Source organism: Pezoporus flaviventris, unplaced genomic scaffold (assembly GCF_033815535.1).
Source record: "Pezoporus flaviventris isolate CSIRO_AGI_PZ_B2104156 unplaced genomic scaffold, CSIRO_AGI_Pfla_v1 ptg000006l, whole genome shotgun sequence".
Taxonomy (NCBI): Eukaryota; Metazoa; Chordata; class Aves; order Psittaciformes; family Psittacidae; genus Pezoporus; species Pezoporus flaviventris.
In genome coordinates, this window is record NW_026892554.1 from 1,714,670 (window position 1) to 1,736,886 (window position 22,217).

At 40.7% G+C, this 22,217-nt stretch overlaps 1 protein-coding gene across 2 annotated transcripts in view; it reads right to left on the minus strand.

Moving 5' to 3' along the window:
* The window catches only part of MAP2K5 (mitogen-activated protein kinase kinase 5), a 120,785-nt gene that overhangs the window by 12,083 nt on the left and 86,485 nt on the right, over positions 1-22,217 (minus strand). For both annotated transcript variants that reach the window (XM_061446558.1, XM_061446557.1), the window contains 4 exons: positions 20,708-20,734; positions 20,364-20,396; positions 8,494-8,555; positions 6,156-6,201 (listed from right to left, as the gene is read on the minus strand). In XM_061446558.1, the coding sequence (XP_061302542.1) occupies positions 6,156-6,201; positions 8,494-8,555; positions 20,364-20,396; positions 20,708-20,734 (168 nt within the window). The remainder of the gene's footprint in view (positions 1-6,155; positions 6,202-8,493; positions 8,556-20,363; positions 20,397-20,707; positions 20,735-22,217) is intronic.

A 22,217-nucleotide genomic window follows, 5' to 3' on the forward strand; every position in this document is an offset into this window, starting at 1 on the left:
ATATTAACTGTATCACCCTAAGCTGTTGCCAATTTGGTTTTACCCAATTTCCTTAGATTTTCAACACTTTCTGGAGCCAACTCAAGTTCTTTCTTCCTTCGTTTCACTGGAAAGCACTAATATATTATGCAGCTTTCAGGGCATGTCAGAAAGTCAGATGTTCACATTTGTGGTTAAAAAGTCAGTGGTTGTATGAGCAAGGGACTGCAGAAGGCAGTGGATGAATGTAATGCCTTCAAACTCTCCACACACACGTTAACCTCGCCATAGTTTTAGTCTTCTGTAATTGCTGGATTTAGTGACACTGATTGAATGCATTTCTCCATTTCCAGAGCTGATATCCCAAGTGATGAAGAAGAACAAATCATACCCCTAAGGACAGAGACAGCTTCTTTTGTTTTGGAAGACAGAGGGAAGGATCCATAACCCACCTTTCCCCATTCCCGCTGAGTGGGGAATAGATTGAGCAATGCAGCCACTTAAAAGAATATATATATTTTTTCTCCAATTCTTAAGCTACCCTAAGCAAGAAAGATAAAGAACACACAGTAGCAAGCACATCTTGAGCCCTGGTGTGAAATCCTAGCATCGCTGAAGTCAATATAAATATTGTCATTGCCTCCAATGTACATCCCCTGTATGTCTGAATTGATAGACTGAAGATACAGTTTAATATCTATCATCTACATTCAATGGTTGGACTTCATGATCTTAAAGGTCTTTTCCTTCAACCTAAACAATTCTACGACTCTATATTTACAACAACTAAAATACTTGTCTCCTTACTTTTTTCCTTGGGAAATCAGGAGCCCTTTCACACCTGGCATGTGTTTTTTTGGTGTCTGTCAGAATTTCTCCTTGTCATGGGGTGAATAACTGGGATCACTGTGACAGAGGAGAGTCTAAATGTTTGCAAACAAAGCCATCCATCACGGGTCCAAGCACGGATGATTTTACACTGGACAAATCACTGCTGATAGGAGATTCTGCACCGGTGGAGGACAAAAAACCCCTAATGATTGTAAGCACGCAGAGAGGGAAAATTCTTGGCTCACTGCGATCCAGCAATGATGCATCAAAATCTAGACAGGTGCAGACAGAAAACATTGATCTGTAAAAGTGTCTTTGCAAGATCTATGGGACGTGATGGTGAAAAGCAGATTGCAGATGTCCCTCTGGTCTTTCCCCAGAGTTAACACCAACAAAACACCCCAACCTGTACAGTCATCTCAGATACTCAGTGATGCCACTGCTATAATGCAAAAGCCAAATTACCTGCTGGGGGAAATCCCATATTGACAAACCTATGTGGAGGTATTTTACTGGCTTTATTCTGAAGTTTTATATGAAAATCCAGGTAGGATTATGTTGATCCTTCACTTGTTTGTTTAAACCATAGAAGTATTTCCTAAGAGCTACAAACACAGTGAGCTGCAAACAAGTTTATTAGCTCTACCCGATAAGATGTGCTACTACCCAGACCCTATAGAATAGAGTCACTTAAAATACAGCTATATAAAAGCCTTGTATTTTTAATTTCTATTTTTGAGAGTCTATAATATCTTGACACATATCTTAACATATTTAGATACAAAAGTATATGATCCATCTGAAAAAAATGATCATTGTAGCTAATAAAGATCAGGATCCCTGGTCTAAATGCCATCCCTGAAATGGAGAGAGGGAGTGCTGAGCACAGGAACATAGGAATGGGGAATTTCAAAACTGAGAGAGGCTTTGAAATAAAAACCCAAAGAACAACATAAGTTTTCCATCAGGTCACACAGATTACGTACAATTTACCCTGCAATCTTCTAAATGAATGAAACACCAACATAAAAAGCATTGGTAATTTAAATTTTAAGGAGAAAAGCTAGTAGCTGTGTTTGAAATTTGGAGACTTGAACAAAAATTGTTAGATCTGTGCTAAAGCAATCAAGTGCAGGAAGTGACCAAATTCTTGGCCAAAAGCATTGCCTCTCCCTGCCCAATATTCTCCTTGAGAAAACCAACCAGCATCCTAAACTCTGTACTTTTAAGCATCCATGGAAGAGCATAATGGAATAACTGGCAACCTGCCTGACTTTTGGTATTTCAAATACAATTTCTTTAAGTAAATCGCTTTCATTTAAGCAGCCACGTGTAGCAGGGGAGAGTTCAATGTTGTACTGAAAAAACTCAAGCAGACTTCAACAATTCTGCTGGCTTTCTGAAAAGGCTCCCTCAATCTGCAAAATAAAAGGCCAAGCTTCCAGCTAAAGAAGAGATTTTAAACAATTACCAAAGCAGGATAGTGATATCATAAAGGCAATTTCTGTGCTAGCTTGTTTTCTGAAACTCTCTTTGCCTCTGAACAGCTAGAACAGATAATAACTATTAGTAAATCAAACTCCTGCAATATCCAGCTGTGTCTCACACATTTACATACAGATAGAATGGGTATATGTTTTTAATATGTATGCGATACGTACTTTTACCACAGCTGAAGTGCATGCTACAAAGGAGGAGGAGAATGGGAATGGAATCAGCATGAGATAATAAAGTGGCCTAGATAAAGTATTAGCCAGCGATTGATCTCAAACAGGGGATGTTGCTTCTCTCTGACCTGATTACTTACTATGCATAGATTCCATTAAATAGAGCTTAGAATGGAAAGCTGCTGAAAAATACCGTAAATACAGTCAGATCTACAGCTTCCTGAGCCAAACCAGCCCGTGGATGCCTACCCGTACACTCGACACGAGCAGTTTAAACCTCACCATACCTCCACATCCCAATTGCTAAATATACATGTATGTCTGCATTTCCCTGGGAGCCAGGCTTGTGATGCCAGGAAACATCGTGGTTTAGATGAAGACTGGAAGTTCATGGGAAGAAAAAATGAAATATACAGAAGAATTGCTGAGATTTTCCTCGCTGGAAGGAGAGAGAAGAGAGACAGAGGAATATGCTAACAGTGTGCAGTCTTCCCTGGTGCTCAAACAGGAGTATGTTCAATTTAATTGACTGTATGCCTTCCTCTTCTTAAGAGGGAACAAACTGGAGACAAAAGAGCAGACACTGTAAGCACAAGGGTCAGAATAACCACCAGAGAATTATAAAGATCATTCCTTTCCCTGGATGGACAATTTTCCCCACTGCTTGGTGAAATTATTTTGGTTCTGCTTCTGTGGAACAAGCCCATTCATCAGAAATATTTAGAAACAATTAAAGAATCGATCTATATTGTATAAAATTATTTATACACAGAGAAACTGATGTTCTACCTTGTTTTGTGGATGGGTATACAGAAGACATGGCATAGCGACCGAGTGTGAATGCAGGAACCTGTTTTATGCCGGCTGTTCAGGGAATTTGGTGTTCACTTGCACAAGAGTATCTATGGTAATAGAAACCTGACTTCATGCAGGAATTTCACAGAGCCTTGGCTTTGGCCCTATTTTCTGACAAAACCTGCTACAACTTCTATGAAAAAAATAAGGGCTCTCTAACATGATAGGATAAATCTAACCCTGCTGCAACCCCAGTTGCCAATCTGGCACTCCAGGTATTGTGAGTCGGCTCTTAAAACACATTTAACAATTCACCGAGTATCAGGAGAGCAGAAAAGGATTGATGTTCTGTTCCCTTCATTTTGCTTTCAGTCTTTAATTATGCTAAATTGGTTACAAAATAGTGACTTCCAGTATGGGTAATGTCCACAGGGGGGGAAAGCCTGTGCTCCACTGTTTTGTCAGAAGCTAACAATGATTATGGGTTACACCTTCCATCCTTGCTAGTACATTTCTTCTACATGAAAAAATTCCCCCAAACCCAATGAACAAGGTGAAATCCTGCTCTCATTAAATCAACACTAGCCTGACCTTGATGAGGATTTCACTGACAGTAGCTGCATCACTCTGCCTGCTCCTATGGGTTAGCAGGGAAATGCCCATCAAATGACAGCAGAGATTTCAGAAATGGATGATGTGGACTTAAAATGATTGTAATTGTGGTGAGCAATTCTACAATTCAGAGGGTGTTCAGGAGCTTTTGTTCTGGCCCTGTTTTCTGACAAAGTATGGTAAATTATATATACATATGTATGTACAGATATGCTGCCTGTACAACCGACATATTATGCTAATGTATATATGCATATGAGTTTTATAAATGAAGTGCTCCTTCACAAGACTGGGCAAGTGGAAGAAGGCAAAGCGCTTGACTGAAGAGCAACTACTGAGCTAACAGTGAGTGTAACAGCAAAGCACAGGGTGCTCTGAGCCCATCAGGAGGGAATGTAGGGCAGCGTATGAGGGTCAGCCACACTGCAGGCAAAGACTGGGTCACTTCTTCGTTTCAGCAGCGCTTTAACCTCATGCTTTAATACTTGTAGTTACAAGTCCATTTATAATTGAGGAGAAAGTAGCACGAGGGGTAAAATGCACTAAACAAAAGATTTTGTTTAAAACGTAGGAAGGGATTTTTTTGCCCCCCCCCCCAAGCTGCTACAAATTCAGAATTATTTCACAAAATACCTCCTTTAAAGGGGACTAGCACACTCCAGGGCATGTAGTTGTAAAGATAAATCTGTGCACTTCCCTGGTACTGCAGGCACTCACCCTTTGGCCTCATGTTTATGACTCTACACCCTGGAGTGGTGTTATTGCTTACAAACGTACATATATACTTACGGGGGTATGTGCGATCTGCGGATGTTTTATTTATAAGTGGCAGGCCTATTGCATCACTGAAAGAGGCATTTACAAACAGATATAGGTTTTATGAAACCCTATTCCGTTGTTTTAATAGCTAAGCTATCCAGCCATAGCATAATAGTGCACAAGGTAAATGTGTCTACATCTCTAGAACCTGTTCCAAGTTTTCTCAGATGTGACTAACTGCAAGAATTTCCCAACCATCAAAAGTTAATAAAAAAGACAAAATAAGGCAGTGCAAGCTTTTTGTACGACACACACACCACCACCAAGTGGAGGGGCTCTGATAAACTTTAAGGCCTCATTTTACCAAGGTATTTAAGCAGGTGTCTAACTTCAGATGTAGATCTACTGAAGTTAATATCCTTAAAATGAGATTCACAGTTAAATACTCCGCTAACCAGCATCTAAATTGAGACTAGTCTGGGTTGTGAGATACCTGCCCCAGGGCATCTTCAGAGATTAGCCTTTAACTAGAGAATAGCTGCAATAGAAACACTCTACTTGCAGTTCACAGCATGTAAGCAAGAAATGAGACACCAACGTGTCCTTCTCTTGTTAAAATCTGTTAAATTATTCCTAGATATTTAATGCACAGAAATTCTGACGATTTTACACAGGCCTCCAAGTTACAGGAAACACAGCATATAAGTAATTAAGTATTTAAAAATCAAAGATATCTGATGTGAGTCAGAGGGGACCACAGCTCTTATCTACAATAGAAGTTCCTGTAAATATTTGGTTTGATACAGTATTTTTCTAGCTGCTTAAAACCAGTCAAAACAGCACTCTGCACTGAATGCACAGCCACAAGGGACCAGCCTGAGAGCATGTACTCTATTATTGCTTTACTGAAAGAAAAAAAGAAGGACAGTTGCAAGGCAAAGAAGTGGTCTCTAAGCTCAGATTCCACCACTGAGAGCCCTTCTACCGACAGACCAAAGCCATGTATTAACCCAATCTTCTGCAGCCAATCTGATTTCATTTTACATAAATATAAGTGAAAACAGTGGCTCCTGCATTTCATTAAAAAAAAGACTACTTTGACCATATCCTTTGTTTTCAATCTTCTGATTTTGAAAGGTTAAGACTGGCAAATGATGACAAAGAGTGACCTACATTAGGCTGTAATCCCTGGACATACAAACTGAAAAACCCTGTGTATTAAGCATCGAAATGGTTTTGACTGAACCTTGACACTGGCTGTGGAAAGTTCTGTATTAACTCCCCACATCACAAGTGAAGCTTTGGCCATAACAAAGGTAACAGCAAGATACCCATCAGTGGAATCATCATCATTCTGCCTCTGGTCTGTGTGCTCCCTGTAAATATGTAATTGCTGCACAAGCGAAGAACAGTTTAGATCTGAATGTGTAAAAGAAGAAAAATGCAGAGAAGAACAGATACACTTCTACATACATGAATAAAGATACTGAGGGGCTCCGAAGTTTCACTTACCATTAAATCTTCGGGTGCTGGCCTTTCCTTTGGTTGCTTTTTCATGCTATGTGTATAAAACAAAACGTTCATATGTAAACCACCGCTCATTTATTCTACTTGCTTAAATATTGAAGATTGCTTTTAACACAGTGAAGAATTTCCATGTATTTCTTAACTTAATCATGTGCCAACAGAACACAGGAGTCCTAACAGCGGCCAAAACGTTAACGGATTTATTCCTTCCCGCCCATCCCTCCCTTTAGGGATGTAGTGATCTACACTGTTTGTAACCATGAAAGTGTGTAAATACAGAGATCATTGAAAAGCAGTCAGCTCAGAAGGCACAGTAAGCTGATTCTCATTTTGCTAGGGATTATTACATAGCTCAACACCAAGTATTACACAAACAGGTGGGAAATTTAACTCTAACACTAAACAGCTTCAGGAGCATGCACAATACCCTGGGGTTCCTACCTTCATTTTTTCACATTTATTTCCATTACACTGCAGGGTGATAGTTCATTACACAGCATTAACCTGTTTATAAGATCATGTTTCTCATCCAAATAGTCCTAGTTTTCTGTGCAACAGGTGCAATTAGCTATTGAAGGCTGTGCTTAGCTGCATGAAGGAACACAATAACATGGCACAGAGGTGACCATCAGGAGCTGCCTACTGACTAATTGGATTACATCCAAACAGCCAGTCTTTATGGCATAACCAGCATAAAGTCTGATACATCGTTCACTTGACATCTCCAATATGCATTAGGAATTGATTGCTTAAATATAGTTTCCTCTTATTCACCTAATTTTTAAGCAGCAATGACTCCCATTAAAAAATACAGCCAATATAACACCATATCTAAAATCTGTGCTGTACACTGGAGGATTAACAACACAATTTACCTCCCCTTCAAACAACTCCAAGCCCCTCAAATAATGCAGCATTAGCAAGTAAGCGAGCTGTCTGACGAGTAGGTTGGGAGCAGTTCTAATCTGACAGTCCAAAGTAGCTGCATCCCCAGGGAGAACAAGGCTATTAGCCACCATCAGTTATGCTTCAGTTTGACATCTGTGGAAATTTTAACACAGGTTATCCCTCCCTCTGCCTCAATGAGAATGGGTTGTTTTTTTTAGAGAACAGTCTGGCATCATTCTGTTTTGCAAGGATAAAAAGCACAGACCTCCACATCACACACACCAGTTAGTTGTGCTGCAGAACCCTCAAATCGTGCTGCTCTTTGTAAACTGAAACTATTGAAAACGGAGGCCTATGTTACACAAACTTTAATTATTTAGTTGCTTTAATTACCTGATCATCAGGCTGCTTTTTGTGCCTGTATTGTTACCCGCTACCTCAGTCCTGAGAGGTACTGTCTGTGTTATATATTCAAAATTCAATTTACTAGGTGACTTTTGCCACAGTGGCTCTGGCACAGAGAATCTGAAAGTGCCTCAAAGCCTGACCTATAGATCTATATGGGGCCGAGGGCTGCAAGGACACACCCCTGCAGCAGGATTCCCTCTGATCCACAGGGCTGCAGCTCCCAGTGCCACACACTGAGATGGCTCCATCTGATTTAGCACAGCTGAGCATGGAAGCGCACGTTCGCAGAAGGGATGCTTCTCCATCAAACACGTTATTTTTGCAGAATTCAGGCTTGTTTCTTTTTCCATACACAAATGGCTACCTCCCCCCCCTCCTCCTTTTTTTTTTGGAGTGGGGGGGGATGTAATAGCTGAAAAAGGATTTTCCCTTGTTTCTTTGGCATAGCTCACCCTCGAGATTTATATCCTCTGGTCACTCAACAACTGTATTTGTTATTCGACAAATTCCTCCTGTCCCCAATCCTCCTTTAATTCAAAAGGTTGCCAATGAACTATTCAGTTTTAAGCAAAGAAAATATACCCAGAGGTGTGTTTTAAAATAGAACTACTTACTGAAAAGCCAATGCATTAATGGAGGCTTCCTGCCTTTCTAAATATGGAGGCAATTTTATAAGTAATATTTTAAAAAGCCTTGAATAATGATACTATAGACACGAGTCTTTGTGGCTTTTTTACCCCCGGATGAATCCTTCGGAGTCTTGGCTCACAAGACTGCACCCACATTGAGGGCAGGTTTATTAAAACAGGAAAAAACCCTTGTAAGTACTTTTACGACCCTTTGTGTAAATAACGTTTACATAATTTAAACAGTTTGCTTAGCTTTGCTGCCCCATCTGCCCAAGGCCCCCAAGTCCCTCTCCTCTCGGAAAGGATGCAAGGAAAGCCATAAGGTCTCGCAGAGCTGCGGAGTTAATGGCATGTATCATTTACATTGAGGGCATGGCATGTTTGCAAACTGAGCTTACCATTGAGTGATGAAGTGTACAAATGGCTCAGAGAACTCCCCGGCTGGAAGGACGGGCGATTCCTGGGATTGGATTGAAACAAGAAGCAGAGTCAGAAGGAGAGAAGATAATTTTTTTCGCAGAGTAATATAACGGTGACAACAAAACCAAAAAAGAAAGGGAAAATCAACCCCCCAAGGAAGCGACAAAGCCCCCTTTTCACACAGACAATCTGAGGCAGAAAGGTACAAATTCTTCTGAGAATGTGCTATAAAACACTGAATTTCAACTAATGAGTATTACACAATGGGTAAAAACATGTGGAAAGACACTGAGGGGAGGTGAAAAAAGGACAATGATAGCCACAGGGTAAAAAGGAAGGTAGGGAAAGTGTAAATGAGAAATTAATGATTATTTAAGTAACACACAAATGGTCTTGTAATTAACAAAGAGCTGTGAAATTATTCTTGTGTTGACCTTTGTTTCTTTCACTGCATTCGCTATTTATTTACACTCATGTTTATTTACACTTATTCATTTTAGAGGCTGTCCTCATGCGCTGTCTGTGCTAGATTTAAAAGGTGAGAGAATTTTTAAGAGGGAGAAAACCCCCCAAAGCAGGATTTGTCAGTGCAGGGGTAGGAAATAACCCAGGGTATTTATGAAAGAACAACAGAAAAATAGATTAAGAGCACAAGAAACAACAAAATTACGAACAGGGAACAAACAACATCACCATTTGCAAAGAAGGGCTTTACGAATTTAGGAGTTTTTCCAAGAATGACAGAGAGCTCCACTGTGTTTATAGTGTAACAGCTCAGGATGTAATGAAATTACACTGCAGAGTACTTTAACAGTGTCATCTCATTAGACCTACAGTTGGAACAAGAGAGCCACATAAAACAGGCAGCTGCAAATGACTCCATTCTCATCTATTCTCATTTGCTATTAAAAATACCTTTCGGCGTCTTTTTTCCTCCCTGACATCCCTACACAAAGTACCCTGCAAAGTATGATACATGCACCTATTTAAATTAACAAAGGAATGACTTATTTTAATCTCACTGTGCTTTGGAGTGCTTTGGCCATTTGGATGAGCAATATATCATTACATACAACCTTCCAGCGCTGCAGGCAAGAAACTCGGAGCGTGCAGCATTTGGTGGGAGCCAAACAATTTCTCTAGCACACAACTGTGTCAAATGCATGCATGTATTCATTATTGAGAATGCGAGGAAATAGCTTTGATGTAGTGGAAAAAAGAAGATGATAAAAGCACCTCTGCAATGTGTGTGCCATTATCAATGGTGGCAGATAGACACAACTGCAGAGCCTCCTATGTGATTAGTAAATATACATATAATTGCTGTGGCCAATTATCAGAAAAATGAGATCGGTAATTACAAGACAGAAAATTAACTAGAACTCTTATTAAGGCTTTGTTTCCAATTCAAACAATGGGAAACTGCTGGAAAATACAATTAAATCAAAAGTAACTGAAGAGTAAAAGGAGAAGCCAAAACTGCTTCACAATTTTCAAAGACTGCTATTAAATACAAGGAGCGTTTGATAGAACATGCCCAAAGCCTCTTTGAACTTAAGACCTGGTGAGAGGGAGGTTATTGCTTCTCAACTTATAAATGACATCAATATAGGAAGGTTTGCACCGGAGAGTGGAAGGAACACAAGGAAACAAGCATTGCAATTAAACTTTCCCCACTTCAAAGAACTGTGTATGGAAATTATTCACGTTAACAGAGAAAAAGCAGAGCAAAACGTCAGGCTTGCTCATCCAGCGTGGAGCCAGGCAGGTTTTACCTCTCCCCAACGTTCTCCCTAGACCAGCAGAGCTGGGCTTGCACCTGAAGTGGTAAAAGCCACTTTTCCAGGTGGGATGGACTCCAAGAGAGCAGGTAGGAAATACTCTGGGCACGTATTACACATCGCGTTGTGAAGCCATCAGAGCTCATTCCCTGGGGAACTGGCTCTGCCCAGCAGTCCACCCCTGCTGTTTATTTTAAGTACAATGCAAGAGAGGAGCTCATCAGAGGCATCCTCCGTCGGGGCTGCCAGCTCTGCTCAGTCCATGCTGGGGAGCAGGACAGGCAGCCGGCGCTTCACACTCATTTGGGAGGTGATAATTTCTGCAATCACAAAGAGATGACGAACCCATAATGGAGTGAAACTTCATTATGAAAGGGGAGGAGAAGCTGATGAACTGCTCTAAAGCCATCAGCTTGGCTCTCCCAGGCTAAGCTGGCGTCCGGGTTCATGCAGCCAAGGGAAGAACTTGCTCCAACATTAGGATTAATGCCTTGACCACACAGCTCCCATACTGAAGCACAGCCAGGATATGATGTGCTCTTCCATAAGCATGCAAGAAAAAAAAAACACCTCGATGAAAGTGAATGTTAAATAACATGAGATTTTCTTGGGGGGCCCATATTCTTCTGTACAATGCAGGTATTTCAACCCCAACCAGGCCTACTCTCCTCTGTTGTAGACCTGTCAGCCATGGCCATGCCTTAGTTGGCTTGCTCTCAGGAACTGCAGAAGGGATTGTGTGTGTAGTTGTGAATGGAAATGAACACAAACTGGATCCCAATATGAAAACTAAATGCTTTAATAGAGTCTCCCAAGGATTTTAGACCGGGTACTCACAAATTTATCAGCTATTTGCTTGACAAACTGTAAACCTTTTGGAAGAGGGCATCCATCTCAAGGAATACTTGCTGACAAGTGTGTTTGAGCATATAAAAAACTTAAATCTCACTCTTGTAAATATGAGCCAGTTGTTACTTTACAGCACAGGAAAGACAGCAGAGAAAGAGGCAGGTTTGGAGTTTAGGTGAACCAGGACAGTAAGGACCCTCAACTGCTTCCAGAGGCGAATACTGAAAAGCTGCATTTTACCTTAGTTAGAAAGAGAAAACATGCATTTGGCTGTTTATGGATGTCCAGGGAAACTGATGATCAAAACATTTCTGTTTCTGATACTGCCCTATGCATGACCATGTGAGTAGTAGAAAGGTGAGAGTATTTTGTAGTTAAGAGCTATTTCTAATGAGACAAAATGCTGCTACTGCCACCTATATAATTTGAGCAATCACAAAGTTGTATCAGACATAAAGCAAAGAGTTCCAGAACAACACAAAGTAAATACACCCTACTTTGTGTCCTTAAATTCCCTGGACTTCATCTGACACTCAAAGAGATGAAAATAGGAGGAAATAAATACACGTTTCTGCCAAGTGTACACCATTTGTGTGATGCAATCCAGTCCCATTTGATGTAACTGTAGGGAATGGTCCACGCACACCTGGATGGCCTGCCCGATTTTACCCACCTGCACAATGAAATCACCCTACAGGACAAATAAAGAAGAAGCCAAAGATTCTGCAGGAGTAAGGAACAGGTATATTCATTTAAAACCTGGGAAATGGTTCTTTCATTTTTGTTCAATGCCCTATCTTTTAACCAATATCATGAAGCCCTATATACTGAGATGCTGCTAAAATGGCAGTAAAGACACAAATGGTTTTAAAAGTCAGTGTACTGTTGGCCTCTTACATCCCCAGCGTATTCCCAAGACAAGATGTTTCCCTGAGCATCCAAGCAATGTTTCCACCACAGGGATCTGCTGCAGAAGAAGACCAGATCAGGCTCTGATTTCTCAAAACCAGCTGAACTGTGCACACACAGTGAGAACGGGGAAGGGCAATAGGAAAAAAAGTTTGAGTGATGCCTTTGCCTTGTGAATAATGAACAGTTCAAGAAGGTCAACCCATTACAACTGAAAGCGTTTAATTATTAATTATGCACAATCTATGAGCAAAAGGACAAGTTCAGAATGTTTAATGTGTGGTAACTCCAACTGGACCCTCTCTTGGCATTTTGTTATTAGCACTTGTCAGCAAGGTGCTCAGGCATAAAGAAAAAAGCACAGCAGCACAAAATCCGAGCTAGCAGGAGGAGGCAAGGCTTTAAACTTCAAACACTGCTCCTGATATTTAATTTATAGAGTGCCAAGGCTCTGGTATAAAGCTTATTGACTTCCACGGAGTTAGGGGAAGTCACATTATCTAAATGAAGACCTGAGAATGAGAATACTGAGACAATCCCTCCAAAAGCCCTCTCTTTTGAAGGGGGTGATAACATTATTATCTGATTCTTTTTTTTTTGTCATAGATCTGATCAAAGGACAACTGAACCATCTAATAGCGTGTCCAGAAGTCAACCAGTCCTTTACAACCTATGTAATAAGAGCCTGAATTACAGGTCCAAGCATTCTTCTCACCTGCTTCTCGAACCTGTTATTCAAAATGTCTCCTGATTTGTTTGCTTTCACTAAGCACAGTAGTAGCAGAGATGCTACAGAAGCTCAGGAAATAAATGATGTGAGCAAGCCCACAAATAAATATGGATAAGGGGGCTTTCCCCTCTTTTCTGTGCAGCTCTGAGGTTTATCTCGACAAACTCAAGAAGTAAACTCAATGGATAGAGCTCTGAGTTACTTATTTTCTTGGGAAACACTCTTCTATCAATGAAATATGGGAGTAGTTCTTGACAGGTAGCATACACCGAAAGCATCCCCTGCTTGACACGCACCGTCAGAGGTCTTACCCCAACAGACTATTTCTTGAGTGTGAAATATTTTCTCAAAGCAACTGATAGATTTTTATCATCACATCCTTTCTGGACAGAGAGAAAGCCACCATCTCCCTACAACAGGAAAATCAGCAAACACAGCTTTCTACATAAAACCTTCAAGAAGGAGATGGCAAAGCCCCCAGCTATGTGTTAAGTTCACACCCGTGTTCCTCCTACAGAGGCTGGTATTTCCAGTGGATCACCCACTCGGTACCAATAGGTTTTAGTCCCTCTCCTCATCTGCAGACTCCCTCTCTGGGAAGGGTTAAATTTCCCCATTCCCCACAGCTACTGCTATTTTGCAATACTTGCTCCTCAGTGAAACGCCTGTGCAGAAGGAAATGCCATGGTCCTATGGCTCTATGGCCACAAGAGGGAAGTTAGCAGAACCCAGCAAACCAAACTTCAGTTCCTCTCTCCTCTGGGTTTCCCCAGCACACCCTGTCTTTGGAATGATCATCTCCTCTGGGCAGATACTCCTATTCTGCAACTTGGCCACGGATGCTGAAACGCCAGTATTTAATAAATAATGCGTGTGCTTTACAAAGCATTTCTGGCTTATCACTTCAGCCTAAAAAATCTCTAGGATTAAAGAGGTTCTATGTGCTCCAGCTTCTCTTTTACTAAAGCTTTCAAAGAACACACATATTTTTATCTTGTAGCTGCATTTTACTTTGTGGCCAAATAGTGATTTTTTTTTTTTTCAGGCAAACTTAAGTTTTATATGCACCAGAAATGCTGCCAGGTGCAATTGCATGTAATAAATGCACTGCAGTTACTGAGCTGTTTCAACGAGACCAGCAAACAACAACATTGTGCACGTTCAGACTTACTCCTACAAGGACAACCTAACTTTCGCAGCATTCCTAAATAAAGTGAAACAAACTAAATCCATTTCTGACTTTCTATCTACTTCAAAAGCCTTGCACAAACCTAATGGCAGCTGACTTCCTACCAGTAACAAGTTTGCAGAAGACGGCGATGTCTGGAGGTGGCTCAGAGGCCCAGACTTGAAAGCATTTCTGGATTGTCCCCGTTACGCTCCCGCCCCCAGCAGGAAGGTGAAAGATGATTACATCTCTGCGCCAGGTCACTTCTTGCTCTTTTCTTAGTAGCAGATGCCAAATGTGACAAATTATATGTGGGGGCATTTTGGTGTGAAGTTTTGTCTGCTGGGATTGGAGTGTCAGCAGTAAACTCATTTATTTCCAGATCTCTAGCTGGACAGGAACCAAGGTCGAAAGGCCAGTGTTTTATCCACCAAAACACTCAGCCTACCTTTAACACCTCAAATCATGTGAGAACCAGCTATTCTCTGAGCAGCACTACCTGCTCCCCAAGTTCTTGCAAATCTCTTGTACGTGTAACCTGCATTATACCAAACACATGCAGACATTCCTGGTTGGGTAAGTCAGTAGATACTTGGGGCTCTTTGTTGTCACTTCTGCAGTGTCTGCGACTGTGGGATGTTTTCCTGAGCCCAGAAGAGGAAAGGAAAGAAGCAGAAGAGTGTAATTAACATCAGGAGTAATCTAGAGTGGACTACATGACGTTTTCTCCCTCTCCCCAAGCTTTGTATTTGTTAGTGTGGCTCTCCAAAGGGCCCTGCAGATAAGGGAACAGGTAGCTGGAAAAAACAGGTTAATCCTTTAACCGTAACTGTAATTGCTTTTTCTCTAAAACAAACATCAGAATTTTTTCTTCTCATTGCTGGTCTCTTGTCGATCATAAGGCAGCAGAGCACAGCAGTGTTTTGGGTAGATACACACACATCCGCACATTTCAGATAGCTAAGGCACAGCAGCATGAAACACAGCCTCTACCTGTTTGCACCAAAGGGACTCAACTGAAAAACTAAAACCATTTGTTGTTCCCTTTTTTTTCTTCCTCTGTACACTCCCAATGCATTTTTATTGCTTTTTCATAAAACACCGCTGCAAATAATCAAGCATGACCATTGACATCCACAAGATTGAGTTTTAGGAACCATTAAATGAGCTTGCCCTCTTGGGAAGGTTCTTGCTCAGGTTGGTCTAAAGGTAATTATTCAGCAATTCCTACCTGTGGTTTTACCTTGTTCCTATATAAGTTGCTCAATCTCATACACTAGTAAGGTCACAGTTTCTGTCTCAATAAAAGTATACCCTAAAACAACTTCTCCATGGGACAAATTATAGTGGGTTTTCATCCACATGCACACACACGTGTGTATATCCTAACATGACCTTTTCTTGCATGGAAATCTGCAAAACTCTGGGAATTTTCAAGGGATAACTATAACTGTTTACACATTAAAATCGATACCTGAGACTCCAAAGAGAAACTCCTCAGGAAAAAAATAGTCTTGTTTCATTCTGAGCCTTTGGAGCTTTCCACTTCATTTATAGAAATAGCAAAACGTGGTCCTGATGGACAAGGTCAGGAAATTCAGCACTTGAGAGGCAACAATCTTCATCGTATTATTTGATCAAGCTGAATGTCCTGTGAATTTTTAAGGCTACACCACAGCAATAAATAGAAGGATATATTTAACCAGGTATAAAAAAAAGAAGGGAATAAACCCAACTAATAGGATACATGTATTAAGTGCAAGTTATTTCTTCCATTACAAAATGTGAAGATTTAGTGACACTGAAATGCCTCACAGCTCAGCATTAACACTCCACCAGCGTTAACGGATGCTGTTAAATGTTTCGAGAGTACAAATTTAAAGAGAACAAAAAAAAAGAGGCCTTTGATTCATGGAGTTTGCAAAGTCCTTGAGCTAGATTAAACTGCAGTCTTGTGAGACCGAGTATCTCTGTGGGGGCGCTTAACAGAAATGCTCAAGAAACTCATGGAAAGCTTCTCACTACTTACTCATGAAGCGATCAGAGAAAGGATTCGTGAGTACAACTAATTAATTTTGCTTTTACATTTCTGCCTGACTCATCAAAACAGGCACTTTCCCCAATGCTGCCTCCTGTTTGTAAAAAGTAGGATTTGCTCTTGACAGTCTTCACTCCTCAAGCTTCCAATGTCATTGGAATAACACAATAATAATTTAACTAAGACTGATGGACAAAAATTAAGTTCGTTTTTTCCCTAATGCAATACAGGTTAAAAACATAAAAGCCAAGCCCAACCCCTAAGTCGCTATTACACAAGCTATGGAAACTGAAAGCAAAATTCATTCATTTCAGATTCTGAAGAAAGGGTTAGAAACTAGAGCTGATGCTTAACTACAGCACTTGTAACCACAACTGCTCCAGTACAGTGAAACTGGGTTTACCACAACCACCCAAGGGGCTGGCAATAATTGCTTTCCTGGAAGGATACTCTAACTAAATAAAGGTCAAAGAAAATAGCCCTGGAGAGCTTAAGGGAAATTTAAAGGAGTTGCTCAAGTCAGGACTGCCTACCGGATGCATTCCACAGTGCTACTGCTGTCCATCCAACCTTCTCTGGATGCAGAGCAGACACCTCCAAGGCCAAAAACCATGTGATGGAAAGGATGAGATGCAGACATGCTGAAAACCAGAGATCTGTCAGGTTTGGTCTTTTGGGATCTTATAGAATCATATAATGGTTCCAGTTGGAAGGGACCTACCCAACGAGGTTCATGTGCACTGCTCAGTGCTTCCCATATAACATGTTGGTGAGTTGGAGACAAACTAAGTTGAGTGCTAGAATATTAAATGACTCTCAGCTCCCAAATAACAGCAGACTGCCTTTATTGCTGGTGGTGATGCAGGATAAATTGCATTAACAACCAGTCTATCCTCATCTCTGGACCAGATGCAGGAGTCTTATGGTGGGAGATGCTGCTATGATGAGGACCATTGCTTAAATGTGCGTGTCTTATTTGTAGCTGGATCAGATTTCATTATAAGTTACCACATGTTAAAAAATAAAGGCCCTGGCAAGCATGTATGCTATTCACATATGCTCCTCGCTAATTCTGCCATCAAAAAATAACCCCAGAACCAATGCCATTAAAAGGCCTATAATATAACAAAAAAAGGCAGGGAGACTTCACTCTGATTTGAGAAGAACCATGCCTATGTTTCTGTTAGATTACCCTGCTTCTCACATCATTTACTCATCCTGCAGGATTTCTGCAAGTAAATTTAAGTTCTAGAGAATGAAGAGACTTTTTAAGCTGTCAAAGTGACCTCTTACATCTCTCATATTTCTGTAACTAAGAGTCAGCTCCAAACATCTCAGCTCTGCAGAACAACTAAAAACTCCCATGGACAGTTCTTATTCCAATGTACAGGGTTTGAGGAAAGTAACACAGAAGCAACCTCTGAACTAGTTCAGTCACTAATAAATCCTATGAATTAATGGTTATGAATGACCAGAACATTAACTTTTGGATTCTTGATTAACTTTGGATTCAGTTCTCAGTGTTGCCCTACAAAACCCAACCAACTACCAATACAATAAGCAACTATTATAAAGAATCAAAGTCTCTGTTTCATCATTTTAAAACACTTCTCCATGGCAGGTTCTGGAGTTTTTGGCCAACTCCAGTGGGAAGGAGCAGGATAAGCACTCTGCCAGCAAAGACACAATTACAAGAAACGTTCTCTTCCACAAAGCTGTATAATCACAATTTTAGGACCCAAAAGTCCAAACCATTCTTTGCCACACAAAGGGACACATTAAGGCACTTGAGGACCCAGAGTTTTCAACTGCAACAGCTTCAGCAGATTATTACTATGAACCTACATGATGACTCAAGATCCTCAAGGCAGCTTGATCCCAGCCTTGCAGAGCTGCTTCTCCCATAACCTGATGCTACATCTCATCCTCAGGCTGCGCCATCATGGGAGCACTGCTGTGCCCTACCAGTTCTGAAAAGAGGCAAGCTGCAGATCATCACTCCTTGCTGCTCTGATCGTCATTACAGTAGGTGGGGAATTGTGCACCAGCATCACTGGGTTCCTATTGCACAGGAGAGGGGCTCTGCTCCCACCTCCTGTGAGTTTTAGGACCTCCTTACAGCCAAGGGGACAATTCGACCCAAAATTAGCAGTCTTACAACACTGAGCATTTCTGATCCTTAATACTCATGGTAGTAACAACAGCTGTGCAGTACCAGATAGTAAAGAGACTTTGTCTCTCAAAAGGTCCTTGTGTAGAAGGAAGAGTGTGTATGAGCCAAATAAGCAGGTCCCTCTGTTACTCCCCAGGAGGCACACCTTACAGAAGACAAAGTGAGAAGGGTTAAGAAAAACCTAGTCACAAGTTAAACACATTTTCTTTGAGGTCTTTGTACACAAGACAAGGCTGGGGGTGGCAGGAGGATCTATTAAAGTCAATGCTACTCATGAGCTAGAACAGAAAAGCCTTTAATATAAATGTTCTCCAAGACACTGCCATGCTAAGAGTTTGCACTTCCAGGTGTGGCAGCCACTATCTAAACACTATATATCTTATTAAATGACCCCATAACAATACAGACGAGCAAATAACACTACAGAGCCAATCCATCCTCCTCTTCCCCTCAGGCTCTAAACGTTATGGCATGCAACTTCCATTTAGACATTGAGTGTGTTACAAAACAAAGCGAGTTGCACTTAAAGAACTTTCAGCTGAGCTATGCTCTGTAACCTGAAGTCTTAATGTGCTCACAAGCACAGGACACTCTGAACCACTGCCTCAGGAGAATGATGGCTCCGTGGCATGCTGGGGAACATGAAATAAGTTACAACAAGTAGATACCAAAAGGAGAATGTTAAAGCTAGCTCGGCACTCAGGTGCTTACAGCCTGCACCAAGGCTGGTGGTTAAAGATTTTGTGAGAAGTTTGGAGCAATTCTAATCCGGAGGAAAAGATGTGGAAGCTGCGAGAAGGTCTGTCATAATCTGCAGCTCTTTAGGGCTGTGGTTTAGAAGAGTGAGCTTGGATTTAGGCACTAGTACCAGCCTATTTAAAAGTAATTTGTCTAGAAAATATGAGCGTCTTTAACTGACCTTCTTTAGGATGGAGATGGGCTTCTGCTGGTGGTACATACAGCACCGGTGCTTTGGAATTTCCATGCTTCAACCAATGATGTATGTAACAGGAATAATAACGGATGAAAAAGATGAAATAAAGAGAATTGCCTAAGACCCTCCCAAAGAACCAGACCACCATAAAGAGCCAGGTAAAAGAGCCAGCACTGCTGGAGGACCAGGAGAACATCTTTCCTTTACACAAAGGATACTTGTTCTCTTTAATATAACTGCATCCCTCAAGGCTCAAATATCACTTTTAAAAAGAAGTCCAGCTAAGCCTCTTAGTCGTTCTCTAACAAAAGGACACAAGCGATCACTGCAGGTAAGAGCAGAGGGTTTAGCGGTTCATATAAGTAGCAGTTACAGATGGAGACACAACCAAGAGAGGGTACTTGGGCATCCCACTGGCTCTAAGCTTACGTCAAGCTAAACAAACATGTTACACGGGACAGGTTGGAAGAAGCTGAACAGTCTCAAAGGACACACCAACATCCAGTGTCTCAACCTGATGAGCCAGCAATGACCTGCTAGAGGCTGAGGCAAGTCTTTAGAGTTACAGCTTTTTCTTTCTTGTTCAAACTTTCCAATTGCCATCATAGTCTTATTAAACATTAAGACCAAAGTAAAACTGACAGCAGTCTACCCCTGGCTATTGCCTCACTGTCAAGAGTTGGGACCCCTTCTTATACCTCAGTTAGGGAAAGGAGACAGGGAAAGAAGTGTTTCAATCAAGAGACACGACACTAGCCACTGAAATTCAATTGCCAGCTCACACCTGGATCTCCTGCATCTTAGCTTTTTATTTTGTCCTTCAATTAAATAAAAATGATCGGACAAAATTCAGATTCTTCCCTGCTTACACTCTGGTTTTCTCTCCTTGTCAAAATACCCTTTTTGCCCATCTAAACTGCATTAAATATGCCCTGGCTAAAGAGTGCTGCCACTTGAATGTCTCCATTCCAACTCATCTGGTAAATGCTGAGGTTCAGCTCACACAATGAGGTTGAGGCTTTAGGACCTAAAGAGCTAAAAGGAGCAGGCTTTGAGACAATCAAGTCTTTCAAAGACTCAATATTAAGAGTAGAAAAACAGCATAAAGTGGGACGAGGCCAGTTCATGTTTGACAGCTCCAAGCTGCACAAGGCAACTTGTGCTCTGAGGATGTTGGGCATTGTGCTTCATTAGGAAACAAAATATAAGCTTTCCACTCCATTAGGAATGACTTTAGGAGTGAAAGCACATAAGACGACGACTCACCTCATCAACAATGCACTGCAATAACTGGAGAGGCTGCAATGGGAAGAAGAGAGAGAAAAAGTATTAGCCTATATGCAATATCTTTACAGTGGAGTGGAAAGAAAAAATCATTAATGCAATAAAATATAGCAAGATTAATCAACAGCAGCAAACTCTTATAAAAACATTGATGCTCAGGATGTTCTATTATTTCTAATGGTACCTAATCTAATACAGGCAGTTAAAGGTTTGCATTTTCTTCAAAATGCAATTTGCTAAGTTTAAAACAAGGCATTCAAGCATGCAGAGGAAGCAGCCATCAGGAAAAAGAAAAGTGAATTTTTTTCTGAACTCATAAAGCTTACCATTAAAGATCCCTGGTTTTTCTGAATCTGAAAAAAGACAATATGTAATTAGCATGTCATAATCAAAATGACTCACTTGGACACATTATGATCACTGAGAGAAAATTATTGCATCGCTGGTGGCAATTTGTGGGCATGTGTTAACACAATTTACATAATGAAAATACACAAATGTTAATAGCTCGCTTCTCATTTATAGGCGAAAGTCAGCAGAATGTTAATTTCACACAACACTTTTTAGTACCCTCCAGGTTGTATTAGAATAGGAAGAAAAACCATAATCCATTTCAAAAGGCTGTTTACGATTCAGATATAAATAATGTTTTATATTGCTAGATGGTGAACACTGGGCTTAATGTTGCAATCATTGCTAATGTTATGAAGCTCACTCTTTTTAAATTAAAAACCGATTTATTTAAAATTGAAATTAAATCATAGTCAGAAATTAGAATTCTGGATTACTGCCAGGCTCGGCTCACAATCCCTTTTTTGTGAAGAAAACTTTAATTATGTGGTTGAAGTATCTACTGCTGCTCAGGAAAGCCTTTAATACTCCACTTTTCCCCAAGTTTCTTATATATTCCAACCCAGTTTTACTTGGAGTCGAAGTAGAGCATTGCCATCTGTGAGGCTGCAAAGTTTGATGAACTTTGTCTGGTTTTAAATGGCAAAGAAAAGGGTTGTTACCAGTCGTCTTCAATTTCCACATCAATTTGGTTGGGAAATAATTAATAGTTTATAGTAACAGACCATTTGATTGCTGCAAAATATTCTGGCCCATACTGGCAAAGCACCTTTTGACCACAATAAGGAACAAAGGCAGAATTACAGCGCCAACAATTAAATACAAAGCAAGTACTTAACACAAAATATCTGACCAGATTTCAGGATGCTGACATTCTGCTCATGTTCATGGGTACCATTTCTAATGGGTGCGGAGAATTAATTCTCTATTTTAGCTAACCAGACACAAAGTTGCTCAACCCAACGCCATTGCGATGTGAACACAACGGGGTCCTTATTGAGAACGTTGTCTGCTGTTCTAACACACTTTATTTGGCTTGCCCTTATGTTTAATATTCTCTGCTGTATAGTGCCATGATGATGAATGTTGTAGGGCTGCTATCAGCGCTGGAAGCACTCCCCTCCAGTACCCAGCCAGAGGCAGGATCCTCGAGTGATACTTCACAGGTAGTAAAATGTAATGTAAGAGGAGGTTGAAAACTAGCACCAAGAAAATAGCTGGTATTATGCACAAAGTCTTTCATTATTGTATTAGCAGTGCACAAACATACACATCAAGTTTCTGTGGATAATTCTATTTTTTTTTCCAAGGAAGAGAAGAAAATAATGCATAGAATTAGCCCATTTTTTTAATGGCCAATGTCAACCTATTACAAGTCAATGGAATAAACATGCCGCTTTCCATTATTGCTAATCAGCAAAATATGCTGTGGATATAAAAAGACTTTTTTTCCCCACTTCACTTCCAGATGCTAAATGACAAAAC